The 27623-nt window shown below is 47.0% G+C and overlaps 2 protein-coding genes and 1 pseudogene across 17 annotated transcripts in view; all 3 read left to right on the plus strand.

The window, feature by feature from the left end:
- The window catches only part of BTBD16 (BTB domain containing 16), a 62874-nt gene extending 52592 nt beyond the window's left edge, over positions 1–10282 (plus strand). For all 4 annotated transcript variants that reach the window (XM_082406966.1, XM_082406968.1, XM_082406969.1 and 1 more), the window contains one exon: positions 8353–10282. In XM_082406966.1, the coding sequence (XP_082263092.1) occupies positions 8353–8466 (114 nt within the window). In that variant the 3' untranslated portion in view covers positions 8467–10282. The remainder of the gene's footprint in view (positions 1–8352) is intronic.
- A 22-nt stretch (positions 10283–10304) lies between these two features.
- LOC309635571 (large ribosomal subunit protein uL22 pseudogene) lies at positions 10305–22391 on the plus strand (annotated as a pseudogene). The gene has a single exon. The product of its transcript is annotated as a large ribosomal subunit protein uL22 pseudogene (transcript).
- Positions 22392–22563: 172 nt separating this feature from the next.
- PLEKHA1 (pleckstrin homology domain containing A1) overlaps positions 22564–27623 on the plus strand; it is a 57752-nt gene continuing 52692 nt past the window's right edge. For 2 of the 12 annotated variants that reach the window (XM_082407001.1, XM_082407004.1), the window contains exon 1: positions 22570–22807. The gene's annotated coding sequence lies outside the window, so the exon portion shown is untranslated. Of the gene's footprint in view, positions 22808–23364; positions 23385–27623 lie in introns of those variants that run through there. The other 10 variants (XM_082406999.1, XM_082406998.1, XM_082407002.1 and 7 more) reach the window with 8 other exon arrangements.

Here is a 27623-nt window from a genome sequence, read left to right on the forward strand (position 1 = left end):
AAAAGTCCACAGTCACCAGGCCAAAAGCAGTGACCATGAGTGTCGGTCAGCCTAACATATTATGTGCCATGTCCATGACCTTCTCTGTGTTTGCTTCTCCTATCACCCACCATCTGGCTCACCTCCCCAGACCCTCCCCTCCAACAAAGATGGCCCAGCAACTCTTTTAGGTCATGAAGTAGCAAGACAAGGGTTTGAGTCCTAGCTCTGCCCCTTACTAGCTGTGTTGCTTTAGGCAAGTCACCTAACCTCTCTGAACCTCAGAGTCTAATCTGAAGTGGGCCATAAGACCTGTGGTGTTAAATAAGTTGATGTGTGATTGGTAAAGCACCCGACACATAGTAGGAGGTTGATACAATTTATCTCTGTTCCTCCTCATTATTTGGAGTCATTCAGTATTTATTAGGTCAAGGTGGATGCTCTGTGATCTTGGGCAAGTCCTTTTTCTCTTCTGGGCCTTCTTCCCATTATGCAAAATGAAAGGTCGAGCTAGGCACTCTTGGTAGACCTTCCCAGCTGCAATCATTCATTGAGTCCTCTGATTCCAGGAGAGCAGAAGAACAGAAGTGAATGGCTTGTGCCTATGACCAGGAAAAGCAGGACCTGGGGAAGAAATGAACTGTCTTATTTTCCTATGAGCTCATAAGGAAGAGGAAGAGGTGCTTTTTTTCCTCACTCTTCTTTAGAGGGTTTGGTATCCTGGAGACTAGAGTACCAGATGAGAGAGGACATTTTTGCTCTTGTAAGCCGAAGATGAGAAGGGGATGTGCTGGGGCCTGCCAAGCTGCTGGGGAGAAGGACGGGCCCCCCAGGAACTGGGTGGGGGAAGTCCCAGCCCCATTTGCACACAGGAGGATGGCGTAGGATGTGTTGGAGGCTGGCCCACAGGATCTGAGGCCTTGAGAGCTGAGAAGCAGTGAGGACAGAGTATCCTGGGGGAGACAGAGAGGAGAGAAGCCTCTGTAGGGAAACCTCTAGGGCAGTGCTATCCAGTAGAACTTTCTGCAGTGATGGAAATGTCCTCTATCCACCCTGCCCAATATGGTGGCCACTAGCCCCATGTAGCCACTGAGCACTGAAATGTGGCTAGTGTGACTAGGAAATTGAGTTTTTAAGTTTATTTCATCTTAATGTATTTAAATCACCATAAGTGCAAGTAGAAGGAACAGGGTAGCAAAGGTACCAGCCCCGGAACAGGACTGGGACCTTCCAATTTCTAGAGACCCTCCAGAGTACTGAGTCTTTTAGTCCCTCCCCAAGGCCCAGAGAAGGAAGCATCAGTGGCCATGCCTGAGGCTCAGCCTGCAGTCAACACAAACATTTTCCTGGACTGTTGGGCGAAGGCTACCTCCTCAGGGGCAGAGAGGAGCATGTTGGGGGAAAGGAAGGTTCTAATGCCAGGGGAGCAGAACTCAGCTCTGTGTCAGGAGTACCAGTGTTACCCCACTCCTACCTGCCCTGACAGTTATTTAAATTTCAATTTATTAAAGTGAAATAAAATCAACAACTTAATTTCTCAGTGGCATTGGCCACATTTCAAGTGTTCGGTGGCCACATTTGGCTGGTGGCTACCATGTTGGATAGGGTGGCATAGGACACAAGGCTCCCATGGCTCCACTTGGTGACTCTGAATGAGTTACGTGCCCTTTGCGCTTTCAGCCCCTGACTCATTCATTCTACAGATTTCTCATGGGCGGCTGGCTGCTGTGGGCCAGGCGTGGGTTAGGGCTTCAAAGGTGAACAGCACAGACAGCCTCTGCCCTCACGGAGCCCACAGTGTGGGGAGAGACAGGTGCTGATGGAATCATTGCACTAAGCAATGCTTGAGCGCCCTGAAGCGAGGAAGCCCAGTTCTTTGAAAGCTTGAAGCAAAGAAGCTGACCTAGACCCCAGGAGGGCATGTGAGGCCCAGGGAGGGTTCTCTGCATGGAAGTAGCGCTTAAGCTGAGACCTGAAGTATGAGTGAGATTTTTTTTTTTCGGCCGTGCCACGTGGCTTGTGGGATCTTAGTTCCCCGACCAGGGATTGTACCTGTGCCCCCTGCAATGGAAGTGCAGAGTCCTAACCACTGGACCACCAGTGGAGTCCCATGAGTGGAATTAAAATGGGTTTGGGTAGAGAAATCGGAACCCTCATATGCTGTGAAATGGTACAGCCACTTTGGGAAACAGTCTGGCAGTTCCTCAAATGATTAAACAGAGTTGCCATATGATCCAGCAATCCCACCAACTATATCCCCGAGATACACGAAAACATATGTCCATACAGAAACTTGGGCACAAATGTTCACTATTCATAGTAGCCAAAAGGTGAAAAGAACCCAAATGTCTATCAGCTGACAAATGGATTAAAAAATGTGGTAGATCCATACGATGGAATATTATTCAGCTGTAAAAGGGAATGAAGTACCAATACATGCCATAAGGTGGATGAACCTTGAAAACATGATGTTAAGTGAAAGAAGCCAGTCACAAAAAAGCCACATATTATATGATCCCTTTCATATGAAATGTCCAGAACAGGAAAATATGCAGAGACAGAAAGTAGATTAGTGGTTGCTTAGGGCTGGAGGGAGGAAGAGGCTGGGGAGAGAGGGAGGGTGACAGCTAAAGGGTACAGGGTTTCTGTCTGAGATGATGGAAATGTTCTAAATTGACTGATGGTGATGGTTGCAAAACTGTAAATACACTAAAAAACTATTGAACTGGACACTTAAATGGGTGAATTGTATGATACATGAATTACATCTCAGCAAAGCTGTTTTTTTCTTTCTTTTAAATTTATTTACTCTATTTATTTGTTTTTGGCTGTGTTGGGTCTTCATTGCTGCATGTGGGCTTTCTCTAGTTGCGGCGAGTGGAGGCTACTCTTCGTTGCGGTACACGGGCTTCTCATTGCAGTGGCTTCTCTTGTTGCGGAGCACGGGCTCTAGGCGTGCGGGCTTCAGTAGTTGCAGCACTCGGGCTCAGTAGTTGTGGCGCACGGGCTTAGTTGCTCCGTGGCATGTGGAATCTTCCCAGATCAGGGCTCGAACCCGTGTCCCCCGCACCGGCAGGCAGACTCTCAACCACTGCGTCACCAGGGAAGCCCTGCAGCATTGTTTATAGTGCAAAACATCAGCATGATCTTAGCTGTCCAACAGTAGGAATTAGAATACTGTACACTATGCAATCATGGAGAAGTTATTGTTGAAGCATTCTAGTGGCAAGATTTCCAGAATATACCAATAATTGGAAAAACAAAAATTCTAAAAGCATGTGTGATCCCCTTAAAATATGCATATTTTAAATATATTTTAATATGAAATTGGTGGGTCCAAGGGCATGTGCAACTTCAGTTCGAGCACATAAAATCACTCTCTAAAGTGGATGCTACAGTTTTTCTTCCTGCCAGCAGTGATGAGCTTTCCTGCTTCTCTGTGTCCCAGTCACTTCCTGCCAGGCACGTTTGAGAGGCAGGTCAATCCATTCTCGGAGCTGATGTGACTTAAAGCAAAGAGAGCTTCAACATTTATTTCACTGAACAAGATTTCCTGGTTTCTTGGCCACCCGGAGACATCTTCCCCTGACCCATTTCTCACCCGAACAAAGGGGCCTGATAGGCTCCTGGACGCCCTTAAGGAGAGGGACCCATCGGGCCCAGCGTCACACAAAACCGGCAGGAAGCCAGGCCCCATGGGCGTGGGATGGGATGGCAGCTGGCGGCAGGGGAGCTGTCATGTGTCCACCCAGAACGCCAGAAAGGGCTCAGCGAGTCTCGAACACAGTGATTAACTTCTCTTTATCTCTGCATCACTGAACAGCATGGCCAACTGCTTGGCTTCCCCAGCAAGCTCTGCATGAGTCACCCAGTGTCTTACTGTGGCCCGAGCATGTTTCCTGGCAGGCAGGTGCAGCTGTTCCTTTATGCGCCCTTGAGATACCCAAGGAGTGAATAATACTTGCTGTCCGCCCTCTAACACCAACTAAATATTGAATCTATAATGCCTTACTTAAAATAAAATAATATTGCCCCCGAGTCTTTTTTTTCTGCCGGTTCAGTACCTAAGAGATGAGTCACCATTTTTCCCCCTTCTCCTGGCCGTTGAATCAAGGGTGAAGGTCCCTGGGGTCTGGGACATCTCCTTAAGTAACAGGAAGCTTATTAACTCATGGGTTAATTGAGAAAATCATTTACCAAACCACATGTGAGCGTGCGTGCGAGAAACCCTCGAACTGCCATAAAGACCAGAGGCCCAGCTGTGGCTTGCTGAGCTCTTTCTTCAAATGTGGGTCACTCCCTGAACTAGGACAAGCTGCAGGTGTTCCCTTTGTGCTCAGACAGACACTCAACTCTTAACCCCTGAAAAAAGAAGGAGGGACAAAGGCCTGCCCGGGCACATTGAGCAGCAGAAATCTCAGAGGGAAAAGCCGAAGACCTCTTTCATGTTGAAGTGCCTTGTTTTCCTCTTACGTGACGATATAACCTGTTAAATTCAGTTAGAATCACAAAGACCTGGATTCCACCTCCCCTTTCCTACAACTTTCTAGCTGTGTGAATTTCAGCAACTCACCTAACTTTTCTGAGCCTCAGTTTTTCATCCTCCCAGAGCCACTGCGAAGAAGAGATGATATGATGAATGGGGGTATGTGGTAGGCAGAATAATGGCTCAAAGATATCCATGTCCTAATCCCCAGAACCTCTGAATGTTACCTTACACGGCAAAAGGAACTTCGCAGGTGTGATTAAATGCAGGATTTTGAGCTGGTGAGGTTATCCTGGATTATCCAGGTGGGTCTGAAGTAGGCATCAGGGTCTTTATAAGAGGGAGGCAGCAGGTCGGAGAGGTGGAAGGTGAGGAGACTGTGGAAGCAAGATTGGAGTGATGCGGCCACAAGCCAGGGAATGCCAGCAGCCTCTGGAAGGTAGAGGAGGTGAGGGACAGATTCTTCCCTAGAGCCCTCGGGAAGAACCAGCCCTGCTGACACCTTGACTTTACCCCAGTGACACTGGCCGTCATAACTGTAAGAGGATAAATGTGTGTTGTTTTATGTCACTGAGATTGTGGTAATTTATTACAGCAGCCACAGGAAATGAATACAGGATGATGTGTAAATAGAAAGCCCTCCACAAATGGAAGGATTTGCTGTAATATCGCCAGAGCAGGTGAGGCCAAAAGTCGGTGGGTGTGGCTGATAAGCCAGCAGGGTGGCGGCCTGCAGGTGTCTATCTGCATGAGCTTATTTGGGGGAGGGAACGTGCCTCCGAGGAGGGCTGTGAGCGTCTGTGCGGCTGGAGCACATCTGCTGCCTGACCCAGCCTGGTCACCAGATTTGAGCCTCAGGCCAGTGGGGAGAGGATCTGGAGAGAGCCTCATGGGGACCCGCTGTGCTGCTCTGAGGCCCAGCGACAAGGCAGGACACAGAGGAAGTAGGGAGCATTGGCCCCATTTCTAGACGCACCACGGGCTGGCTGCAGGACAGGAGGCACTGCCTGGCGTGTCCTGCACCCTGAAGCCTGCAGCTCACGACCGCTGGCTGGTCCCAACCTCGACCTGGGTGACTGTCCAGGTGGCAGTGGAGAAACGTCCCCCTTGGGGCCTTGCGGGCAGCAGGCATCACTAAGAGGTTTGAGCCAGAAGACACAAAGTTCCCCTGAAACTTCCTCAAAGAAATAATGAAGTGAGCCCTGCGGGGGTGGTGAACACCAGCTCTTGGCATTTGGACAGCGTGTGATGGCGCCGCTGATGAGGCCTTGGGACCCTCAGGCTACTGTCTGGCCTTCCTGTCACCCATCAAAGTTTCTCTCCGGGACACCTGTTCCCTGGAAGATCCACTGACCTGGTTCACGGCCACCCCTCCACTCCCTGCACAGGTGTGGCCACACCTAACATTTCATAACGTAGCTTATTCCCTGGAACTCATGTATGAGTCTCTGGGAATTCCTCCTCCTCTTGGCCACACGCATTCTGAGTCCACTTGGAGAACCATCCACCACGGTGGCAGAGCGGGATGCTGGATGTCATAAGGCTTCTCATGCTCCAGGTGTCTCGGACAGTTTTGTTAATCCAGCAGCACTGCAGCTGATGGCAAGGGCGCCCTGCCAACCAGGGGCTGGACTAAGGATTGGGGTCCCCTCTGCTTAATTATTCAGTCAACAAACCCCAAGTGGGTGGCCTCGGGCCTCTTCCTTGTGAGCGTACACTCACCTCACCTGCGTTCCTTGGGTCAAGGCGCCTGCTCAGGCAGCCTCTTCTCCCTCCCTATCTGCAATTCCTACTTCTCCTCCTGCCCCAGCACAGCCCACAATCCACATGGCAGGTCCAACAACCCAACTAGGCTATAGATTGGATCAGATTGTCATTCCACTGCTTTAAAACCCTCTACTGCCTTTCAAATAGGACTTGGAAATACATTTCCCAAATAAAAATACAGGATGCCAGTTAAATTTGAATTCCAGATAACACATGAATAATTGTTTAGTATAAAACTTAATCTGAAATTCAAATTTAACTGGGTGTCCTATATTTTATCTGGTAACCCTTATCGAATACGATGAATGCGATCTCAACTCCTTGCCTTGGCCGCCGCAATCCTGGGGGGCCCGCTTCACCATCCTGGTGGATTCACGTTATGCCCTCACCTGCTCCCCACACCTCCCACCACCCCCCCACACCTCCCACCACCCCATGCTTCTTCCTGCTGCTTGAACATTGAATCCCTGCTCTGAGCCCTTGCACTTTCTGTTCTCTGCCGAGAACATTCTTCCCCGGGTCCTCACACAGCTGGCCTCTACTTCTCAGGTCTCAGCTCCGGGTCACCCCCAGGGTGGCTTTCCTGAATCCCTCCAGGCTCTCTCTGCCCCATCACTCTCTCATATTTTCTTCTCGTTGCACATCTAAATCCACTGCTCAGTGGGCTGGAAAATCTCAGAAACTAGCCAAGTGGAAAAGGCACAGGAAGCCCAGGAAGTGATTTTCCATCAGGATGGCCTGAGCCAGGGTCAGCGGAAAGCTCTGCAAGAGTCGACCTGGTACTCCTGCCACACTACAGTCTCCTCTTCCCTGAGGGGCTGGAGAGACTGGGGCGGGAGAGGGAAGTGTGTCTCCTTCAGGCTCTTTCTCTCCCCACCTCCTCTGCAGCCTTGTTTTGTAGCGTTGTCACGGATGGCATCTTTCTGTCCTCACCACCACCCTGCCTGTTCTCTCTTCTCAAGCTTGGCTGGCTCCTCTAGTCAAATGTTAAGGAGACTCTGGAAAGTTCCTCCTGGTCACTCGGTGTTTAGGAAGATCTCACAAAAGGGTTTTAGCATCACTATGAGTTTTCCTCTGAACACCATTCTCAGAACAGGGCATCCTGAGCTATTCTAGAATTTCAAAATTTGTGGTGCCACGAGAGGCCAGGGGCAGGGGAGCGAGCCTGAGAACCCCTTTTTTTATACAAGGTCATCTCCTTCTGGAAGTTGGGAGCCAGTCGTCAAAATGCCAAACGTTCTTGATCTGAGCCTCTCGGAGACCTTCAGAGGCAATGCTTGCCTGCAGTGGGAACCCATTTTATTTTTTCCCTCAGTCCATGTGGGACTGACACTTCTAGAATATACAATGAAAAATGGGTGCCTAGAAAAACAAAGACTCATAAGATACAACCTCAGTGCCATGCATTTACATGTCCAACAACATTAACATGCCATACATGTTTCTAAATGCTCTCGGTTTCTGCACATACCCCACTGAGGGTGGGTAATAAATGTCTGCACACTTGGAGTGCAGGGTACAGATTACTGAACAGCTCATTTATTTAAGGTACGAATCCTGAAAGTGCTTTTTATTCTTTGGTATATGAATCTATAGCCAAAGACTTTCTCAGTAGACAAAGGGAAAAGAAAGGCAGTGCAGATGGTTTACTATTCGCTCTGGGCTTGCTCAAGAGCCAAGGGAATGTTCTCCAACAAACGGAGGGTCACCAGGGCTGCCATCTCCCTGGCAGGAGACAGAGGTGGCTTTGTTGGGTTTGATTGTCTGGGACTGCCAAGAAAGGGAGAAAGCCGCCACTCATGCTTAGAGGGGAAACTGGAGGTGGGTTTGGTTCAAAGACTGTGAGTGTGGGCCTGTCCTCTGCCCAGGTCCTGGCAGGGAAGCTGGCTCACCTAAGAAGAGTCTTCATAACCACATTTGCTCTGAGGCTCAGGATGAAGACTGGCCCCAAAGTCGTGGCTGCTCTTATAAGAAAACCCAGTGGGCATAAACCTTAATTTCCAAAATGTCTATTGATAGTTAGAATGACTTGAGCATTTACCATGTGGAAGGCACAGTGCTAAGGGCTTATCCCCATTACCCAATTAGGTTATTTCCATTGTCATCATGTCACGTTACAGATCAGAGATCCAGCCTCAGGGAGCCGGAGTGCCCTGCCCAGGAGGAGCTGGGATTTGAACGCCAACTGCCTGGCTTCCAACCACCCTTACCCGCTGCGTCATGCTATCTTCTAGATCAGGGGAAAAGATCCCCTGGCTTAGGCCTCCACCGAGTCAAAGATAACCTCTGCGCCTTGAAACTTAGAGCAAGAATCGGGTCACACAAGTAACCTCTCTTCGAGCAGTTGTTCTCTAACTTGAGAGTGCACGTATCAGGATCACATGGAGGGCTGTTAACGCAGACTGTTAACAAAAATTATGCTGTGGGCATGCTCTGTGGGACATTCATGCTCTCCCATCTCCAGAACCATCCTTCCCACCAAGGCTTATGTGCTTCAGCAAGGTTTGCTCCAGAGGCAGGATGGCTTTAGCTGGCTGCGATGAGGTCCAACCCATCAAAAGTCATCTGGTGCCCCCTTGACCTGGAATTGGCCTGATGGCATGGAGGAGAGCCACGCTTCTGGAACTCATCCCCCTGCCCCAGCAGAGGCTTCACGGACTGGCCTTTCATGGACCTTACCCTGATGTATGACAGAGGCCAGTGTCCCATGTGCATACAGTGTTGTTGAAATCCTCCAGGTTAATATCTTCAAAAGTCATCATCATTCCGCCCTCCAGGCCATCATTTTTGCCCCTTTGTTTTAAAATTAATAATTATGTTTGTCCCCCCAGCTTTTAAGAGTCATCAGTGTTCTGGGAAAGCAACCACATTTATTGTGTGTTTTTCCTGTATCCCAACATACCACCTCGGCTCCTTGGTGGGAAGTGATGTACTTAGTGGTTGGAGAAGCTTGGGACTGGAGGATTCTCCTGCAGGATCTCCGAGCTGGGTGCACCTGGCCTCACTGGGCGCCTGTGGAATTGAGCTCCAAGCACACGCACCAGGATATGCTGGACACCCGTTTAGCCCACAGGCAGGGCCCATAGCCCATCTTCCAGCTGCACCTCCTATTCTATGCAACAGGGAACATTGCCTGGTTCTCCTGCCCTCAGTAGCAACCCAACCACCACTGGAAGTTGTGGGGAGGGAGTAGCCAAACCATAAGAGATAAAGCCTTGATAAAGGGATAAAGGATGGAGAGATACACCATGAGACCTAGTGACAACGAAATAAAAATAATGCCGTGTTTGTATTAGAATAATAACAATAACTAAGATTCATTGAGTTTACTATGTGACAGACCCCTTGATAAGTGCCTCACATACATCATTTCATTTAATCTTTAAACAACCCTGCAAAGTTCCAGATAACATCTTTATCTTCACTTGACAAATAAGGGAAGGAGAGAGGCACAGAGCAATCTCTAAGTCACAGAGCCAAGAAGCAGCAGAGCCAGGACATGAGCCTGGGACTGTCAGACTCCAGAGCTCTCAGCCACTGCCCTGCTGGAGAAAAAGACCCACCTCTTGTTATCCAGCTGAAAACTGTGTTTGAGGCTGGCTTTGAACAAGGCAAGAGACACTCTAAGAACAGCTTGGAGCCGTGGAAGGTCAATGGCTTACTCATGATTGATGAAATTAATAAAAAACTATAGCCCACGAACAATGTTTAAATTCATTTTGGCTGAAATTTACTCCATCATTATGAGGGGAAAGAACCATTATCTTCCCGATAGTCCTGAGTTGGCTGATGCATTTAAAAAGCAATTTTGGTAAATTAAAGGATATTTTTGCCCTCTCTTCCTGAATGAAAAGCCAATAGAGCACAGAAAAGAGCATGTCTGTCCTAAGACAAATGGAAAGTGATACACTTGAGGGAGAATTATGCCGGGACAGAGTTAGTAATGACCATGTGATGAAACCTCTGAAAAGAGCCTGTGGCCGAATTATCTGTCCCCAGGCCCATCCAACTGCCTAGAAGCCCACCTTTAGAAATCTGGCTTTTTCCGGTAAGTGGCCTGAGGTGACCTCTAAAAATGGTTCGCTACTCACTTGACCTAGAAAACCCCACAAAATCATGCAAGTCAAGAGGTTCAAATCTTCGTGTTCACTTTAAGAACACTCGTGAAACTGCCCAGGCCATTAAGGGTATGCATATCCAAAAAGCCACCAAGTATCTGAAGGATGTCACTTTAAAAAGCAATGTGTGCCATTCTGTTGTTACAATGGTGGAGTTGGTAGGTGTGCCCAGGCCAGACAGTGGGGCTGGACGCAGGGTCGGTGGCCCAAAAAGAGTGCTGAATTTTTTACTGCACATGCTCAAAAATGCAGAGAGTAATGCTGAACTTCAGGGCTTAGATGTAGATTCTCTGGTCATTGAGCACATCCAGGTGAACAAAGCCCCCAAGATGTGGCGCAGGACTTACAGAGCTCATGGTCGGATCAACCCATACATGAGCTGTCTCTGCCACATTGAGATGCTCCTTACTGAAAAAGAACAGATCGTTCCTAAACCAGAAGTGGAGGTTGCCCAGAAGAAAAAAATATCCCAGAAGAAACTGAAGAAACAAAAACTTATGGCCTGGGAATAAATGCTGCAAAGAATAAATGCAAATAAAAGTAAAAAAAAAAAAGAAATCTGTACTTTTGGGTTAAGACACTGTTGTTTCTAGAAGTCTTCTGTTTTCACCTCCTGACAAAAGGGACTATGTCTTGTTGGGCTGCATATCTCGGGGCCACCCAGCTCTTTCCCTAACTTGCTGTGGAACCTTTGGTGGCTACCGCAGACCGTGTTACACGTGCCAGGCGTGGGGGGAGGATAGGGGAGGGGGAAGAGGCTGTGCTCTCCACTGAAGTGCTCACGCCCAGCAGCACAGAGAAGACAGGACTTAAACAACTGCAAGTCAGGGAGGAGGAAAGAGGGACTTGAACAAAGTGACCTGAGACTTCAGAGACAGATTGCTCTCAGCTAGTTGGGGGAGTGACCCAGGCAACAGATGCAGTACAATTTTAGAGGAACAGCAGCAAAAAGCAACCTCTTTGGGGTGGCCAGAGGGTGTCGTCCTCCCCCTTTGTAACTGAGTCCCCTGTAGCCCATAGAGAAGGGTGGAGGTATCGAGAGATGGGAATTTTTTTCATTCTCTGCTGTTTCTCTCGCACCCTGGGCAAGCCTTTTCTCCTATCTGGGCCTCTTTATCTATAAATGGGTTGACGGAGAGGAAAGCACTGCCCAGCTGCCTCCCAGTGAGGTTATAAGAAGGAGGCCCGCGCTGTGAATGGCTCTCAGTCAGGGTGCCTTCGCAGATGGGTCTTTGCTCCTCGCCCCAGGGGCGATGCTGTGACTGATGGAGCCGTCTCCTGACCCACAAGCTCACCATCAGCAGGATGGGGCCACGCCCCAGCTCTCTGCAGATCCCTCCTTCCTGGGAGTCTAACCCACCTCCCTAGCTTGCTCAGGCCATTACATATTCTCTAGTGGAACAAGTGACGCCCCCCTTCCTCAGCAGGAGGTCGGTGACCACCAAGGACACCACCCCAGCCCAAGTGGGCAAGGACCTGGCCTGAGCTTGGCCACTGGCTGCTCAGAGGGGGCACTGTCTCCAGTCTGTGCAGTCCCAGAACGTTTGTCCTTGTTGCCAAGGTAGGCCGAGATGGGATTTCCAAGGAGCCAAATGCTGCTCCTCTTCAGGCACCAGGTTACCCTGGTTACCTGGCAGGGGCATCTGCCTGCCACTAAGAGAGAGCCTGCAAGGTAACTGATGCCTTACTCACAGCACAAAGGCCGAGGGGAGGGTGGGCCTCTGGGCTGAAGGAGAACAGTCATTTACTGCCATGTCCCTCTTGTCACTCATTTAGTGATGTGCTCACTCCATTCGTTATTCATTCATTCAGGCATTCGTTTGCTCCTTGATTTTTTCAGCTATCCATTTGGTCATCCACTCATGGATTTATTTGTTGATTCAGTTAGATATTTGTCTCCCAGTCCATTCATCTATCCATCTACCCACCCATCTATCCACCAATACATCCATCCCTTTATTTGGTTGGTCAGTAATTAAATCAGCCGGGCAATCAGCACACATATCCGTACTCCCATGTCCAAAGCACTGTTGCTTGGCAGTGAGGAGGGCAGGGCGCTAACATCCATTGCCAGGCTACTATGTGCCTGGCAAGGTGCCGACCTCTTGACATATTTGATCCTCACATTAATCCCGGAGGCAAGTACTAAGCTTCCCACCTACAGAGGAGAAAAATTAGTTAGCCCAGAGACACTGGATGGCCTGCCTAGAGATAGTCAACCAGTGGGAGACAGAGCCAAGGTCCCACCCCAGGTCTCCCTGGCTCTCCAGCCCATGCCTTTTCCCCTTTTTGTTTAACATCACTGTTTACACAACAACACAATCACAATAGTAAACATTTTAATTGCCCCCAAAACTGTGTAATCCCTCCTCTTGCCCCTCTTTACCTTTCCATCCTCTGATTTCTCTGTAACTATAAATTCATTTGCATTTTCTACAGTTTATACAGTAGAACAGGAATCATGGAGTATGTTTTTTGGAGGGAGACTAGTGTTTTGTTTGTTTGTTTGTTTTTTCTTGGCTGCTCTGCGCGGCTTATGGGATCTTAGTTCCCCAACCAAGAATTGAACCTGGGCCCTCGGCAGTGAAAGTGTGGAGTCCTAACCACTGGACCACCAGGGAATTTTCACGGGAGAGTAATGTTCTTTTCCTCTTTATGTTTTTCTTGCGTATGGGTCTGGCTTCTCTCACTTGCTAATATATAGAAATAAAATAGGTTTTGGGTATTGCTCTTGTATTCTGCCACTGTAAACTCATTCTACTAGCTTTTTTTGTAGATTTCTTTGGATTTTGTGGACAGACAATCATGTTATCTAGGAATAAAGATCATTTTATTTATTTCTTTTTTTTTTAAATCACTGTTTCCAGAGTGCTTTTACATTCTTTTGATACTTACCCCAGTCCTGGGAGATGCCTATCGAGCAAATGAGCAAAGTGTGGCTCAGAGAAGCTGAGTGAGAGGCTGAAGATCACAAACTGCTAAGGACAGAATCTGAACTTGAACTTGGATTTTCTGACTGCAAAGTTTTGTTCTTTCCACAGCATTGTGTGCACCAAGAATTAGCCACATAGAGTAGCAAGTTCTGAGTGGCTCTGGCTGCTGGGTGTGTGGGAAAGAACCCTGGGTTCTGGGAAGGGAGCAGTGAACATGTGCTGAGGGGCAGGAAAGGATTTCTGGAGGCGGAAGAACCAAGCCAGGCCTTGAAGTACAGGGAAAACGTTGCCATGTGGAGAGCACTCCAATGGGGCAGAGGTGCAGAGAGTCTGTGTAGGGGGTTGGCTAGAGCAGAAAACCTGTACTGGGCAAAGGAAGAAGATGCTAGAATATAAGTGGGGTTTTCCCTTCCAGAAAGAGTCATCGAAGAGTTTGGAGGACTTTTCTAACCCACAAATCTGATCATGTCCCTTTCTTATTTAAAAACTTCCAATGCCCCTTCTCCGAATCTCCCAAGATAAAGCCTACACCATGTGCTTGGCTCATAGGCCCTCTGTCTCCCGTAACTCTGCCTGTGCACCCACAGGGTATCCTACCTCTGACATGCCTGTGTAGGTGCTTGGATGTACTGGCTTCTCCCAGCAATGACTCAGGGAGCAACTTTGGTTTCAAGGAACTGCATGGGCAGGCCTGCCACTCCCTGGCTGGCCTCCTGCATCCAAAACAAACAGTCTGGCGGGCAGCATGTGGGCAGGAGAATGAAATGGGGGAGGGCATTTCAGGATAACCAGGAAAGCTTCCAGAGCAAAGCTTGTTTGTTGTTAGGAAATAAAAATGATGAATCCAGGGATGGGGCTGAGGAGGGGAGGGGCGTGAGCCTTCTTCAATGGCCAGGTGGACACCATCATGGTAGCTGTTATTGAGCACCTGCCATGTACTAAGCCCCATCCTCACAACCGCTACACAGCAGAGGGATCATTTGGCAAACAGGAAACTGAAGCTCAGAACATGCAATTGAGTGGCTCAGTTACACAGCCAGCAAGTGGTAGATTCGAACTCAGGTCTGTCTGGCACCAACAGCATCCCTTTGCAACAAAATCGTGGGTCAAAAACTTAGATCACAGACGTGGGAAGGACATAAAATTATAAACCATTAGTGAGCTAATCATTTTAAGACATGCAATCATTTAAGCCTTTGTGAAAGCAGGTTTTCTAAACAATGCTAATCATCTTTCTGTGACAAAAAGCATGAATTGTCGAAGAGCTGTTAATTCAGAGGCTGAGCTTTCTAAGTAGTGCTGTTGAGTTGCCATACTGGATTGAGAACTGTATTGGTGGCCTTATGTAAGTGACTTAAATGAAAGACAAGAGAGAAATCAGAATAAGGAATCCTGCAGCAGCAAATCCAATGAATCCCACTAACCCAGCTCCTCTAACCCAGCTTCCTGGGTAACTCCAAATGTCCCACTGGAAGGGGAGTGGCAATCATGAGGGATCAAGGGCCATGTGGCAGTTCTTAAGACAGAGCTCCGGGCCATGTCAGGACTTAGGAGCTCCCAGTCCCTTGGAGCTGGCTGGGCCCACTGATACCCTGCCTAAGGGCTCCATTCTCCCAGCCTCCTGAGCCCATCTCCACAGGTGCCGCGTGGGGCTCAGCATCCAGAGCTAAGCCTGGGGCTTGGAATTAGGACACTGGGGCCGCTACTGGGTGTGAGCCCTGGGCAGCTGCATGCTGTGCTCACACCCAGTCTGTCCCACTGGACTTCCTGTCAGGTGTCTTTCGTGGTCTCTGGGCCATTTCTAGGCCTGGAACCTGCTTAGTTTCTGCGGGCCTCCCTTCCCAAAGCCAGATCTGCCCCCAGGTGTCCCCACCGTCCCTGGTAGGGGGCCTGCCTCCCAGAAACCAGCCACTCTTTCTTTCTGCCTTCTTTCTTTCTTTCTTTAATTAATTTAATTTAAAATTAATTAATTAATTAATTTACAGTGTTATGTCAGCCATTATTTCTTGAACGCCTCCTATCTCCAGGGCACTGTGCTGAGACTATAGAGATAATTAAGACATGGTCCCTGCACTTGAGGAAATCATGGTCCCTTGACAGAGATGCCCCTATAATTTCAACCTGGGGAGCAGTGGGGTCACAGAGGAGAGAGGGTCATTTCTCTACGAAAGGTCAGAGAGATTCTAAGAGACCATGAGTTTCGACTGGGGTCTTAGTGGTAGGCAGGTTTTATTTGTAAGAGATCAGGGGGCCGAATGGAGCTGGAGGGAAAAGCCACTCTGGGCACAGGGAGCAACATGGAAAAAGAAATAGGAGGGGAAACAACCAAAATGGCCACCTATAGAATAGATAAATTGTGCTTTATTCGCAAAATGAAATGTTACACAGCAATAAAAGAACAAATTGTTACAACACCCAATGACATAGATAAATCTCAAACACAAAAACAAACACAATGTTGAGCAGAAGAAGTTAGACCCCAAAGAGTATACAATATGGTGTGTAATTACAATTACATGAAATTCAAGAACAGGCAAAACTAATCTATGGTGATAGAAATCAAGCAGTGGTTACCTCTGGCTGGCACAGGAAGACTTTTGGGGTGTGAGAAATGTATCTTGATGTGGATCGTGCTTACACAGCTTATTGGCCTTTATATTTAAGAGCTGTAGACTTTACTATGTGTCTTAGTCAGCTCCAGCTGCTGTAACAAAATACTGCACAGACTGGGTGGCTTAAACAGAAATTGATTTCTCTCAGTTCTGGAGGCTGGAAGTCCAAGATCAAGGTGCTGGCTGATTCCATTCCTAGTGATGGCTCTCTACCTGACTTGCAGATGGCCACCTTTGTGCTGAGTCTTCACATTTTGGGGAGGTGGGATCTCTGGTGTCTCTTCTTGTATGGACACTAATGCTATTGGATCAGGGCCCCACTTCTATGGCCTCATTTAATCTTAATTACCTCCGTAAAAACCCTATCTCCAAATATAGTCACGTTGGGAATGGGGGCTTCAACATATAATTTTGGGGGGGACACATTCAGCCCATAACACTATATTTAAGTTATACTTCAAAACAAAACAAAAGAAAAAAGAAATAAATAATACTAAGGTCAATTCCTCATTGCCAGAGATTCTGATTCAATTGGTCTGGGATGGGGTCTTGTCCTAAGAATTTTATTAAAGCACTCCCAATGATCCTAACATGCAACAAGACTTGAGACCCACTGGAATAGTCCCTCTTAAAGACCTTCTCTCTCTGAGGTTCTAGGACTTGAACCTGGCAGGAGAAGCCAGCTGCTGGGCTTATCCTGGAATGCACAGACTGCAGTGCTGGATAAGAAAATCAGTGCAAAGCTCTCTTTTATCTGAAGGAAGTCTTGCATGAATTGCTGGTACTGAGACAGCTGCTGAAGCCTCCAGCCTCGGGGCAGTCTGGCCCTGTCACCGAGCGACCGTGCAGACTTCTCAGGGCCAGCCCCCTCGTGCACACCTGCGCGGGCTGCTCTTGGCAGGGGCTCAAGCTTGGCATCCCTTTTCAGCTTCTCGAAAGCCCCGAAACCCCCGCTGAGGAGGCAGGAAAGCTGTTGATTCGAATAAGCCGCAGTGGGACTAGGACCAGGCAAATAATTGTGAATGGAATTCATGCTCGAGACTTCTGGTTCTCACAGCTGCGGATTGGGGGCGGGGATCACCATGGGAATTCTGAGTATTGTTCAGCGCTGGCTGCAGCTTCCATTGTTGGACTCTGATTACAGCTTTTGTTTCACCATAAAGTACAGTTATTAAATGCCAGCCGAGAACAAAGATGTATTTACGTGCCAGGGGGTCTGGAAGGCAAGCTATTTTTAGAGCTGCCCTGCTGTTAGGTCTGCGGATGGGGGAGGGACCAGGGGGGGTGGTTCCAGGTGAAAGTGAAATGTTTCTGAAGGAGCGAAGATGATTGAAAATGATGAAGAAGTCCTCACAATCCTGATCTAATCTAATTATATTTATGTATTTTTGTGGCCAGGAGAAGGGGGTGGGGGGGTACTTGGGAAAGCAAATTGAAGTCCCCCTGTATTAGGGATCTCCAGAGAAAAAGACAAATAGGAGATGGGTAGATAGATAGTTAAGAGTTATGGTAGGATGTTTATTATTGGAAATGTCTTGCATAGTTATAGAGAAGTCCCATTACCTGCTGTCTACAAGCTGGAGAGCCAGGAAACCAGTGGTGTAATTCAGAATGAGTCCAAAGGCCTGATAATCAGGGGTCCAATATTTGAGGGCAGGAGAAGATGGATGTCTCAGCTCAAGTAGAGAGAGTGAATTCACCCTACCCCTGCCTTTCCATTCTACTCAGGCCTTAAACGGATTGGATGGTGCCCACCCGTATTGGAGAGGGTGATCTTCTTTACTCTGTCTACTGATCCAAATGTTAATCTCTTCCAGAGACACCTTCATCAACACACCCAGAAATAATGTTTTACCAGCTATTTGGGCATCCCTTAACCCAGTGAAGTTGAAACATAAAATCAGTCATCACATTCCCCCAAGACTGGCATCCTGGGTCCTTCCAAATCAGGCCCTTCTTATTCCCCAGCGCCATATCCACATGGCCCTGCTCCCCAGCCATATCAAATTTCCCAAGGTCCTAGACCACAATGAGTACTTCTGTCCTGGTCATCCAGATATGTGGGCGGTCCACAGCATACCCACTGCCCAGGTGAGAGACTCTGAATGTGTCATCCACCTTGCTCAGGTGGGCTCAGGAATTGGGCTAAACAAGGTACGATTGATGGAGCCAGTAATGTGTGCCAGGCACTTGGCTAAGAGCTTTACGTGCATTATTTCATTTAAGACGTATGCAGAGGCTGTGAAGTAGGAATTGTTATCAACTCCATTTTACAGATGAGGAAATGTTGAGGCTCAGAGAAATAAGGTAACAAGCCCAAGGTCATGGCTAGTCAGCTCAGATGGACTCGGGAGACCAGGCTTTTTGCTTGTGTCCCTAGGGTCAGCTGGTGGAAGCTGTGACCTCTGCTTCCCTTCCCCTGGGGGTCACAGCACGGCACACGTCAGCCTTCCCGAACACTTGAGGCACTGGTTCTTGTCGAATGTAAACAAACACTTCTGACAAACGGCAAGATGGATGAGAGAAACCACTGGCCTCTGACTTGAGGAGGAGCTTGGCTAGCATTAGACAGGTGAGTTGCCGGGGTCTGAGGAGGAATTCCCAGAGCCCAAGATGGACTCATTCCCAGATCCTCCCCCAGCCTTGTCTGGAAAGAGCCCTTCACCCTCTTGAATGTTCCCCACTTCAGTATGGCAATTAGCTACCCGGCTGTGGCCCTGGACATGCACCTTGGCTTCAGAAAATCTTCCTTTTCAAGTTTTCTCGCCACACTGGAGCAAGAGTCCACGTGCTTGGAAGATACAGGCATTGTGTGCTCCACAATTTTAGGGCTTCCCAGAATCCCAGACCTGCCACATGTAGTCAGGATAATTAATGTATGACCTAACTGGAGTGTCTGATGGGGCTGGAACCTCACCAGACCCCAGAGATCACATGAGTTGCTGGGGACCTTTAGGGGTCTTGTGGTATCAGGCGATATTCAGTGCCAGGTTCCCTTTTTTGTTGTCTGTTCGTCCTGAGGCAGGAAAGTGCACCTAGGGCAGGTGGTTCTGCTCTCTAAAGGTCTTGGAGGCAATCATCTCCCCTGACCCTCGATTTTTTTTCCTCTGTGAGCCTGGAATTCGAGATTGGTTGCTGATCTTTTGGAAATCCTGTTCTTGTACCTCAGTAAGCATGGCATATGGACAGTCCCTCAGAGCTCCTCCCTGAAGGAGGATTGTGTTCCAATCCTGGGACACAAGAATTAGCCCCAGAAGGAGAATCAGTCACCTGATCTGTATTCTGGGCAGGTCACCTAATCCCATCCCATCCTGGGTGATGACTGAGAATCACCCTTCCTATGGCTTGGCTAAGGCCAGGTACATGGGAGGGCCACTCTTCTGACTCCTTAACCTCAAAAGCAACCCCACCAACTCCCTTCCCAGGGTGTGAGTTTCATTTTTACACTGAAAAATAAGAAAGAGCTGTCTTTAACTCTCTGCTACCCAGTTTCTGGAGGGAATAAGAAAGGAAGAAATCTGGGTTCAGAGAATGTTTGATTCATGTTTGATTCTTGTTCTCTCTGCGTTCTGATTTCTAGTAAAAACAGGAGTTTACTGCTGGAGTTGCTCCTTCTGTTGACTTCTGATTCTGACTCTGTTCATAAAGGGGGCTGGTGGCATCCATCATTCAACAAATATTTCTGTTCTAGGCACTGAGGATACAAAACAGATAAAATCCCTGTGGGTGTGGACGTTACATTCTAGTGCGACACGCAGAGAATAAACAAGATAAATAAGTAAAATATATAATGTGTGGGAACGTGATCATTGCTAAGGAGAAAAAAATAAAGCAGAAAAAATAGAGCAGGGAAGGAGCTAGGAAGTGCCTGTGAGGGGAGGGAAAGTCATGTGCTCAGTCCCTTTCTGTGACTTTGGATCATTCTCCTGACCTCACTGTTCTAATTTGTGTTGTCAGAGGGGCTAATGCCTGTCTGGAGGATCCAGGGCCCAGCATGTAGGCATACAGAAGGGGCTCAATAAATATTTTTGCTGGAAACATACAAGTGCTTTGCACATGCAAGGCAGGATGATGGTGATGACAAGGATGTTTTAAAGGTAAACTGCAGATTCTTGAATTCAGAGTCCTCCTCTCCCTTTTCTTCAGATGACAAGTATCCATGGAATAGTCCAGCATTCCTCAATGCTGTCTGTGGGTCCTGAATGTTCTTGGTTTGCTCCCAGACTGTAATTTCAATAAGGGAATATTCCACATACTTTTTTAAAAAAAAATAACACTGAAAGCACTGTTATGTAATAAACTTCTCCATCCAAAAAAAGACCAGAGGAAAAGCAGAGAGTGTTTTTTTGTTTTGTTCTGTTTGTTTTTTCTTTTTTCTGTTTCTGTTTGTTTGTTTGTTTGTTTGGTTTTTCTCAACTCACCTGTCTAATGCTAGCCAAGCTCCTCCTCAAGTCAGAGGCCAGTGGTTTCTCTCATCCATCTTGCCGTTTTCTGTTTGTTTGTTTGGTTTTTTGGTCCTTGGGCAACTTGAGTCACTTCTCTGGCTTTCCTCATTGTCTGTAAATGTGACTGTCAATGTCAAACAATCTTTGGGGCTTGTTAGGCAAAAAGAGCAAAGGAATAATTTAAAACCACTCAGTCAGTAATGTCTAATGATAATAACACTCAGGAGAAAGATTCCCTCTGGGTCCCATCTGGAGGGAGTGAGAGCTCTCTGCTTCAGTGGTCTGATCTCTGAGCTAGGGTTTTCAGATCAAATACAAGACGTTAAGTTTGAATTTGAATTTCAGATAAACAAGGAATTTTTTTTTTAAGTTTAAATATGTCCCAAATATCCCATCTAGAATCTTCTAGGGTTCTGGAGCTGGAGACCCTTCTAGACCCCCTAGCCAGGGACAACAAGCTCAAATATCCAGAGAGATCAGGCAGGTGACACCTGGGTTTTTATGTGAAATCTTCCTATTTTTAACTGTTAGCCTCACATTCAGTTAAAAATAAAACCCACTGTGTGGACAAAAGGAAACAGCTCTGGCCAGTTTATAAACTATGATGAGGTCAAATCCTTTCAAGCATTGTAAAGATGAGGAAATGAGGCCTCGGGAAGACAGTTGTCAGCAGGGCTACACAGCTAAGGTTTCTCAAAAGATAACAGAACAATCATCCTGGAAATGTTGAAGACAAGCAGTCTGAAAGAGCCAGGGCGGGAGCATTCCACGCAGGCTGGAGAGCGTTTTCCTCTCTTTCAGCTTATCAGACTCTGAGAACATTCTGTAAGGTGAGCGGTTGAGGTCACTGAGCATCAGAAAGGTAAAGTGTCACCCTCTGCCTAAGGTCACAAAGGTAAGTGTCCACAGGTAAGTCTAGGGCTGCTTTTCACTCCACCTCTGATTTTGATGAGATAATATCTAAGCTTCCTTTAGAATCCTAATGGAGGCAAACTCCAAATCCGATTCTCTACCTCATAAACAGAAGCGAGTCAGGAGGCCAGCCTGAGTGCTGAGACTTTTGACCAGTTCACAAATAAAGAAGGGGTTAAGTAGTCAAGGTTCCAGCCATGTCGCCAGGCTCGTAGGCATTTACCTTGTGTTTTCTGTCCTAGCAGCTGTACACGTACAGCCTGTCCTGCTGCTGGACATTGATTTGTCTCCTGTACATCTTTGCATAGGAAGGATGTTCTGAAAGGTGTTCCTAAAGATTTTGTTGGAGAAGGAAAGGAAGAAGGACACAAACGGAACAAATATTTATTGCGAGCCTAGTGTGCGCCATGCACTGTCCAACTCGTGGCATATAGTCCTTTCCCAGCTCTTTGCGTACCTGAATGATTCTTTTTTTCAGGCTTCAGCTCAAAAATCACTTCGTCAGACTGCCTTCCCTGACGACCCTCTCTAAAGAGCCCCTCCTCCCCCACTATCTCTTTAATTTGCTTAGTTTCTCCATTGCATTAAAATCTGTATTTATCTTGCTAGTTTAAGGACTAGCTCCCACTACAAACTGCAGACTCCATGAGGTCAGGACGGCATCTATCTTGTTCTCAAGTGTGTGTCTAGTGCCTCTTAACGGGATTTGGCATGGTACGTGCTCAACAAACAGGTTAAATATTTATGAGTAAATATTCATGATAATACATATTTATGTTCCAGCCTTTCGACTAATCGAATACCGACTAATCATTCTTTAAGTTTCTCTAAGCCTCGTGTCCTATTAAGTAGGAGGTGCAGATACAGTTCTAGGGAGAGAGAAATTGTTAGAAGAATTGGCGCGAAGAGCTGTAGAGCGTTTTTCCCCAGGTCACACAGAAGCCTGTGAATTTATACTTCCTGGACTGATTATGGGACAGCTTGCAAACAAATTATCTGCAAACGAATGAAGGCTATTTTTAAAGATCCCTGTGCCTGGAAGTTCTAGGCGGTGACACAAGAGAACCCCGAGTTCCAACCCCGAGCCAAGCCCCGTGGTCCTCGAAAACTACGAATCCCAGGATGCACCGCAGCGCAAGGGCCCAGCGCTCCGCGCGCGGTTCCACCAGACGCGCCCGAGGTCGCCGCCCCTGAACCAGGAAGACGCCCCCTAACCCGGCCCGCCACGCCTCCTGGACCCGCGCGGGGCCTGCCGGGACTTGTAGTCTCCTCGGGTTGGGAGTGCCCGCTCTGGAATCTCTGCCGCCGTCTGGGGGCTGAGGCAGCGCGGGCACGCGTGCGCAGTGCGCGGGTGGGCCGTCGTGGGCGCCGCTCCCGGCAGCTCGGTGCCTGTGGGACCAGGGGCCGCGGCGGCGCCGGTGCTCCGGGGCGAGGGCCGCCGTGAAGTTCGGCGTGAGGAGCGCGGCCGCGCCGGGGCGGGGTGAGCGGGGCCGGGCTCCGGGAGCGCGGCGGCGGCTGAAGCGAGCTGGGAGGCTCGAGGGACCGGCGGGCGCTGGTAAGTGCGGGCCCGCGGGCAGTGGGGGGCGCGGGGTTCCGGGCTGCGCCCCCGAGGCCTCTCTCCTGGCGGGTCGGCCCGCGCGGCTGCACCTGGTAGAGGCCGCGGGGCCGGCTCACCTGCGCGCGCCGAGTTCTGGGTGGCGGGAGGGGGCGGCGGCGGCGTCTTCCCGCGGCTCCTTCCTTTATTGTTTTCCTGACCTCGGTCCTCGGCGGCGTCCGGCCGAGGAGGGTGGGGAGCCCGGCGGCGGTCGCCGTCGCCGAGGAGCCGTGCGGTGGCTCTGCTAAAAAGTACCGTCGCGCCCTCCTCCCGGACGCGCGGCCGGCCAGCTGTCGGGGGATTCCCGGCGGGCGACGCCTGTCGAATGGCTCGACTTCAGGGCTGAGCTCACGGGGGCTCAGCTGCCTAGGGCATCGTCTTGTATTATTTTAATGCGCTTTCACTTTAGGACTCGCCGAGTCAGAAGTCGACTCCGCCCTGTGCCCTAGCATCTTGCAGTATTAGTGCTTTACCCTCGCACCTTAATGGTGCAGTGACCAGTGCGAAAGTTGGAAGTGACTTGTCCAGGGTCACGCAGGTAGGACCAAGGAGGCGACCAGAACCCAGGTCTTTAAGCTTAGAGGCCAGCTGCCAGTCTCACCGCTTTGGGACTGTGCTGAGTGGTTTGTGGTTTATTTCAGATGCTTTCTATTGACTCTCCTGGATAGTCCATCGGAGGGGAAAGTGTTGTCATAATGAAAGTCGTGTTTACTGCCTTTGGTAGAATTCTAGTTATGCTGTGCCCAACAGCAGAGCATTTGCCCCCGGCTGGGCACCTAAATAATGAAAACTCGATCTCTCTGTTGGGGGCAGGTCCAAGAGGAGCTTATAGAAGATATAGTCAGGCAATTTGGGCCATTTTTTTCCCCCTCCGATTTCACCTTACAATCCTATAATGCTTGTTTTCTTGTTTTATGATTGATCGTTGTTGGTTTTGATAAGATTTTCTTTGCTGTAACGGAGTCGTTTCCGTTTGTCAATTCGTTTTTTTAGCTAGAAAATCTTATTTCCTGTGTGCTTAACGACTGGAACCAATAGCGCACTATGCGGTTTATACCATAGTCTTTTATCCAAGAACTACTGATCTGTCTGCTTTATTTCCCCCCAGGCACTCAACTTACACAGTTTCTATGTTAGTTTAATACCATTGAAACTCTCTACAGCAAAATTGGGGTAAGCTTTATATGATTCAGAGAAAAGCTTGAAAAAATCATTTTGTAAAACTAAATGTTTTTTTCACAGAAGAACTTGAAGAATTGTTATTTGAAAAATAGTAAGGTTCATTCTGACTAAAAAGCCTATTGCTTTTCATACTCAAAATTTCATATTAACACATTTGTGGCAAAAGATATTTCCCCAGGTAGAGTTAGTTTAAATCCTTAACTTGGCCATGTCTTCCCAGGGGAAATTACATTTTAGAATATTTATGTATTTAAACAAGAGTATTGAAGCTTAGCAGAATTTGAGTTAATAGTTAATTTATTTTATAGCGCTGTAAACCCTGCAGTGTATCCATTGACAGGATTCTCTTGAAGAGTGTACCTGTATCAAAGGATATGGCCATGCATTTGTCCTTTGTGGTAAGCAGAGGATAACTTGGTGACGTTAAGGATATGTGATTTATATGTATTGAAACTGCTTCATGCCTCATTTTATCTTGTTAATTAGTATTTTTATTGTTGCTTTTGAGAAAGGGGGGGAAGTAGCAGGTTTGTATCCCCCTCCCCCCTAGTTTTAGCAATGTAGCAAAATAGGAAAGAGGTGGTGTGTAAATGTGAGTTTGTCATAGACTAGGAGAGACAGTAAAACAGGATAAGTATACAATTGTTAGGAAACTGCCATGAGTTCATAAGCCGGAAGGACCGTTTTAGAATTGTTTAAGGACATTAAGAATAGCATAGAGTTATTTTCTTTAAAAAGTCACTGTGGGCAATACTCACATGTCGGTTGTTAATATATAGGTTGTGATATTGAAAACTCCTAGGAGAATAACTTGGGAAAGATGGAAACATTTTATATTTTTATAGGGCTTTTTCTCAAAAAACATTTAATGCAGCTTTAAACAAGAGACTTTTATTTAAGCCTGAAAGTTCATACATTCCTACTGCGAAACCCACAGTTACTTCTACTGATGATAATTTGTAATCCAGAATGAAATCCATGAAGTAATTTATTAGCATAATTTAAGTCGGGCTTTGACATTGAAGTACTGTTTGATGTTAAATAATTGTTCTTGTTTAAATAACTGTCATTTAAGAATGAGGAAGATAAATAGTTTTCTGAATAAAATGTAGTTAATTATTCAGATGTGACAGTAGTTACTCACACTCTGCCTTTATTAGACAGAAAATTTCAAGTTCTATAGCAGTAACTACCTCAGCTTTATTACTTTTTCACATGCTTGAGCATTTTACTTTTGATAATATTAAAATTTGATTTTAAATTTCAAGGTGATTCTCTCATTTAGATCTGCAATGACACAATAAAATGGCTTTATTAGGAGATAAATATTAACATTTAGTTTTAATTCTTTTGACCATTTGTAAGTACCTAGCATTTGGAAATTTATTGACGGGTATCAGAAAAGAGTTCTTAGGGTAGAAACTTTCGGTAGCTTTAGATGCTTGTCTGCAATGCTTAATTATTTTTAGAAACATAAATGTATGGAATTTTTTTAATTTAAAAATAAAAATTGTTGGTATTTGTTGCAGCAATAGGATTTTGTTACGCTTAATGAGTGACATTAAACCATTTGAACTCTGAGTGATATTTTTTCCCAGTAGTTGCTGTATGATAAAGAACACGTGAGTTTGTAATTCCTAGAAGATATTTAAGCAAACATGTGCTTGCTGTTTATTTTGGTAAGCCTCTGATTAGTTGAATTGCTTTGATTCAGGAAGATGGTATTTTGAGGATTTTAAATCATAAACATTCTTTGAACTGGAATTTCTGTTGAATGTAAAAGAAAAATCAAAGTCATTTAGGATATTTTTTTAACACTTAAGTCTTTAGAGTCTTAAAAATATTGAAGTCTTAAATACTTTTTCCTACATGGAACCCTTATCAGACTTATCAGTCTGATAATTTTATTCTTCAGAAAGTTGTGGGTTTACTCCTTCGGGTAGCCTAGCCTTTAATAGTTTAACCCTTGAAATCTGGATTCTGGATTCAGTTTAACCTCTTCTTGAAGAAAGGACAATCACAGGCACTTAGAACTGGAAGTGGTCTCAGAGGACTTGTAATGTAGCATCTTGCTGGGTACAGTAAATCCCCCATGGGAATTTCCACATCAGGCGTTCCTCTCATTACTGAGGGCAGTAATGCTGTTCCGTATGTCGTCAGGTTATTGAGCAGTCTGAGCTTGGTGAGAACAAACTTAAGACAGTTATATTTTTCAACACTGACTGCTTTCAGCTATGCTTTGTTGGATCTTCCCTCTCCCTGCTTCCTCATGATTTCATGGGCAAATGGTAGCTTTTCTATCATTTACAGCGATTAAAAGCTCCAGTCTAATCTATTTCAGTTTAAACCTTCAATCTCCTATTAAAGCTCCACTCCTCCTTTAACCCAGTATCTGGCCACTTATTCCCTGAAGCACTTGGAGTGGGGAGGGATTGTGGTATGCTCCCTGGATACCTCTTTCTTTTCCCTCTTTGTGGATGTATTTGAACAGAGACTAGTTAGAAGAGGCAACTATTTCTTACCTGTTGTTATTAAAGCCTTTTCTTGATTAACAGTGGCGAGCCATTAATGTCTAGTGGTAGGCTTCCAAACTGGAATTTTTGGTGAGATCTTGCAGGGAGACTCCCCACTGCGCAGTCCCTGGATATGAAATTTGCTGTGGGTAAACCTTTACCAACCTACACTCCCTCCTCCTCATTTCTGTCCTCTCAGTCTACTTGCTGGTTCCTATGAATGTTTGGGGGTAAGGTGGGTTTCTCTCTGCAGCCAGATTTTTTGATAACAGCAAAACAGCTCAAGTCCAGCTACCTTCTGTAATTTACACTTAATCCACTGGAAACTTACTTCCTTTTGCTGTCAAATGGTGGCCTGCAGCCTGCTTAAGTCTGCTCCCTTTCTGTGCCCTGCCATTTCTCATCAATTCTCTTTGTCCCCCTTGCTCAAATAGGCACAGGGTCAGTCACTCAGTCTGCTTCATAAGCAGACATTGAACTGGAGAAAGAGGTGACAATTTCTCCTTCTTGTAGGCACTTCTGATCTTGGTGAATGATTCTCTTGGGGCCCCCTACCACTGCTTTTGGGTGACCATCACCTTCCTTCTCCCTGAACACTTGGAATACTTGTCGTTTTTTCCCCTCTCTTCTGTCAGCTGCTCGTGTAGAGTGGAATGACGGTAAGACGTTGGTTAGAGTACCCTAGCCCTGAGGTGTGTGTGGGGTGTTGGGGCCAGACTCCACAGATGTTTGATCCTTGATGTCTGTATATCTTAAGCTTTGTGTTTGTTGACAATTTTGGGACAAGACTAGTCTCATTCAGCGTCTAATCAGGACTTCAGTAGTGAAGTCCTGTGGGCCTAATGAAGTCTCACTGTGCAGAATTTAATTTTTCTTTTTCTTTTGTCTCTTTCTGATTTTTGTTTTGTTTTTATTTTTTTGACTTACTTCATGGTTCCTGACTGATGAAGTGTTAACTGTGTGTGTTAATTTATGAATGTTTGTATGATCTAACTGCCCCCTTAGAGCACAGGTAAAGCTGAAGGATAGATTTTGTGGAGGTTTTAATTACACAGTTTTATCTGTTCTTACCTCATACTAGC

The sequence above is a fragment of the Balaenoptera borealis genome (genome assembly GCF_965194805.1).
Source record: "Balaenoptera borealis genome assembly, chromosome: 10".
Lineage (NCBI taxonomy): Eukaryota > Metazoa > Chordata > Mammalia > Artiodactyla > Balaenopteridae > Balaenoptera > Balaenoptera borealis.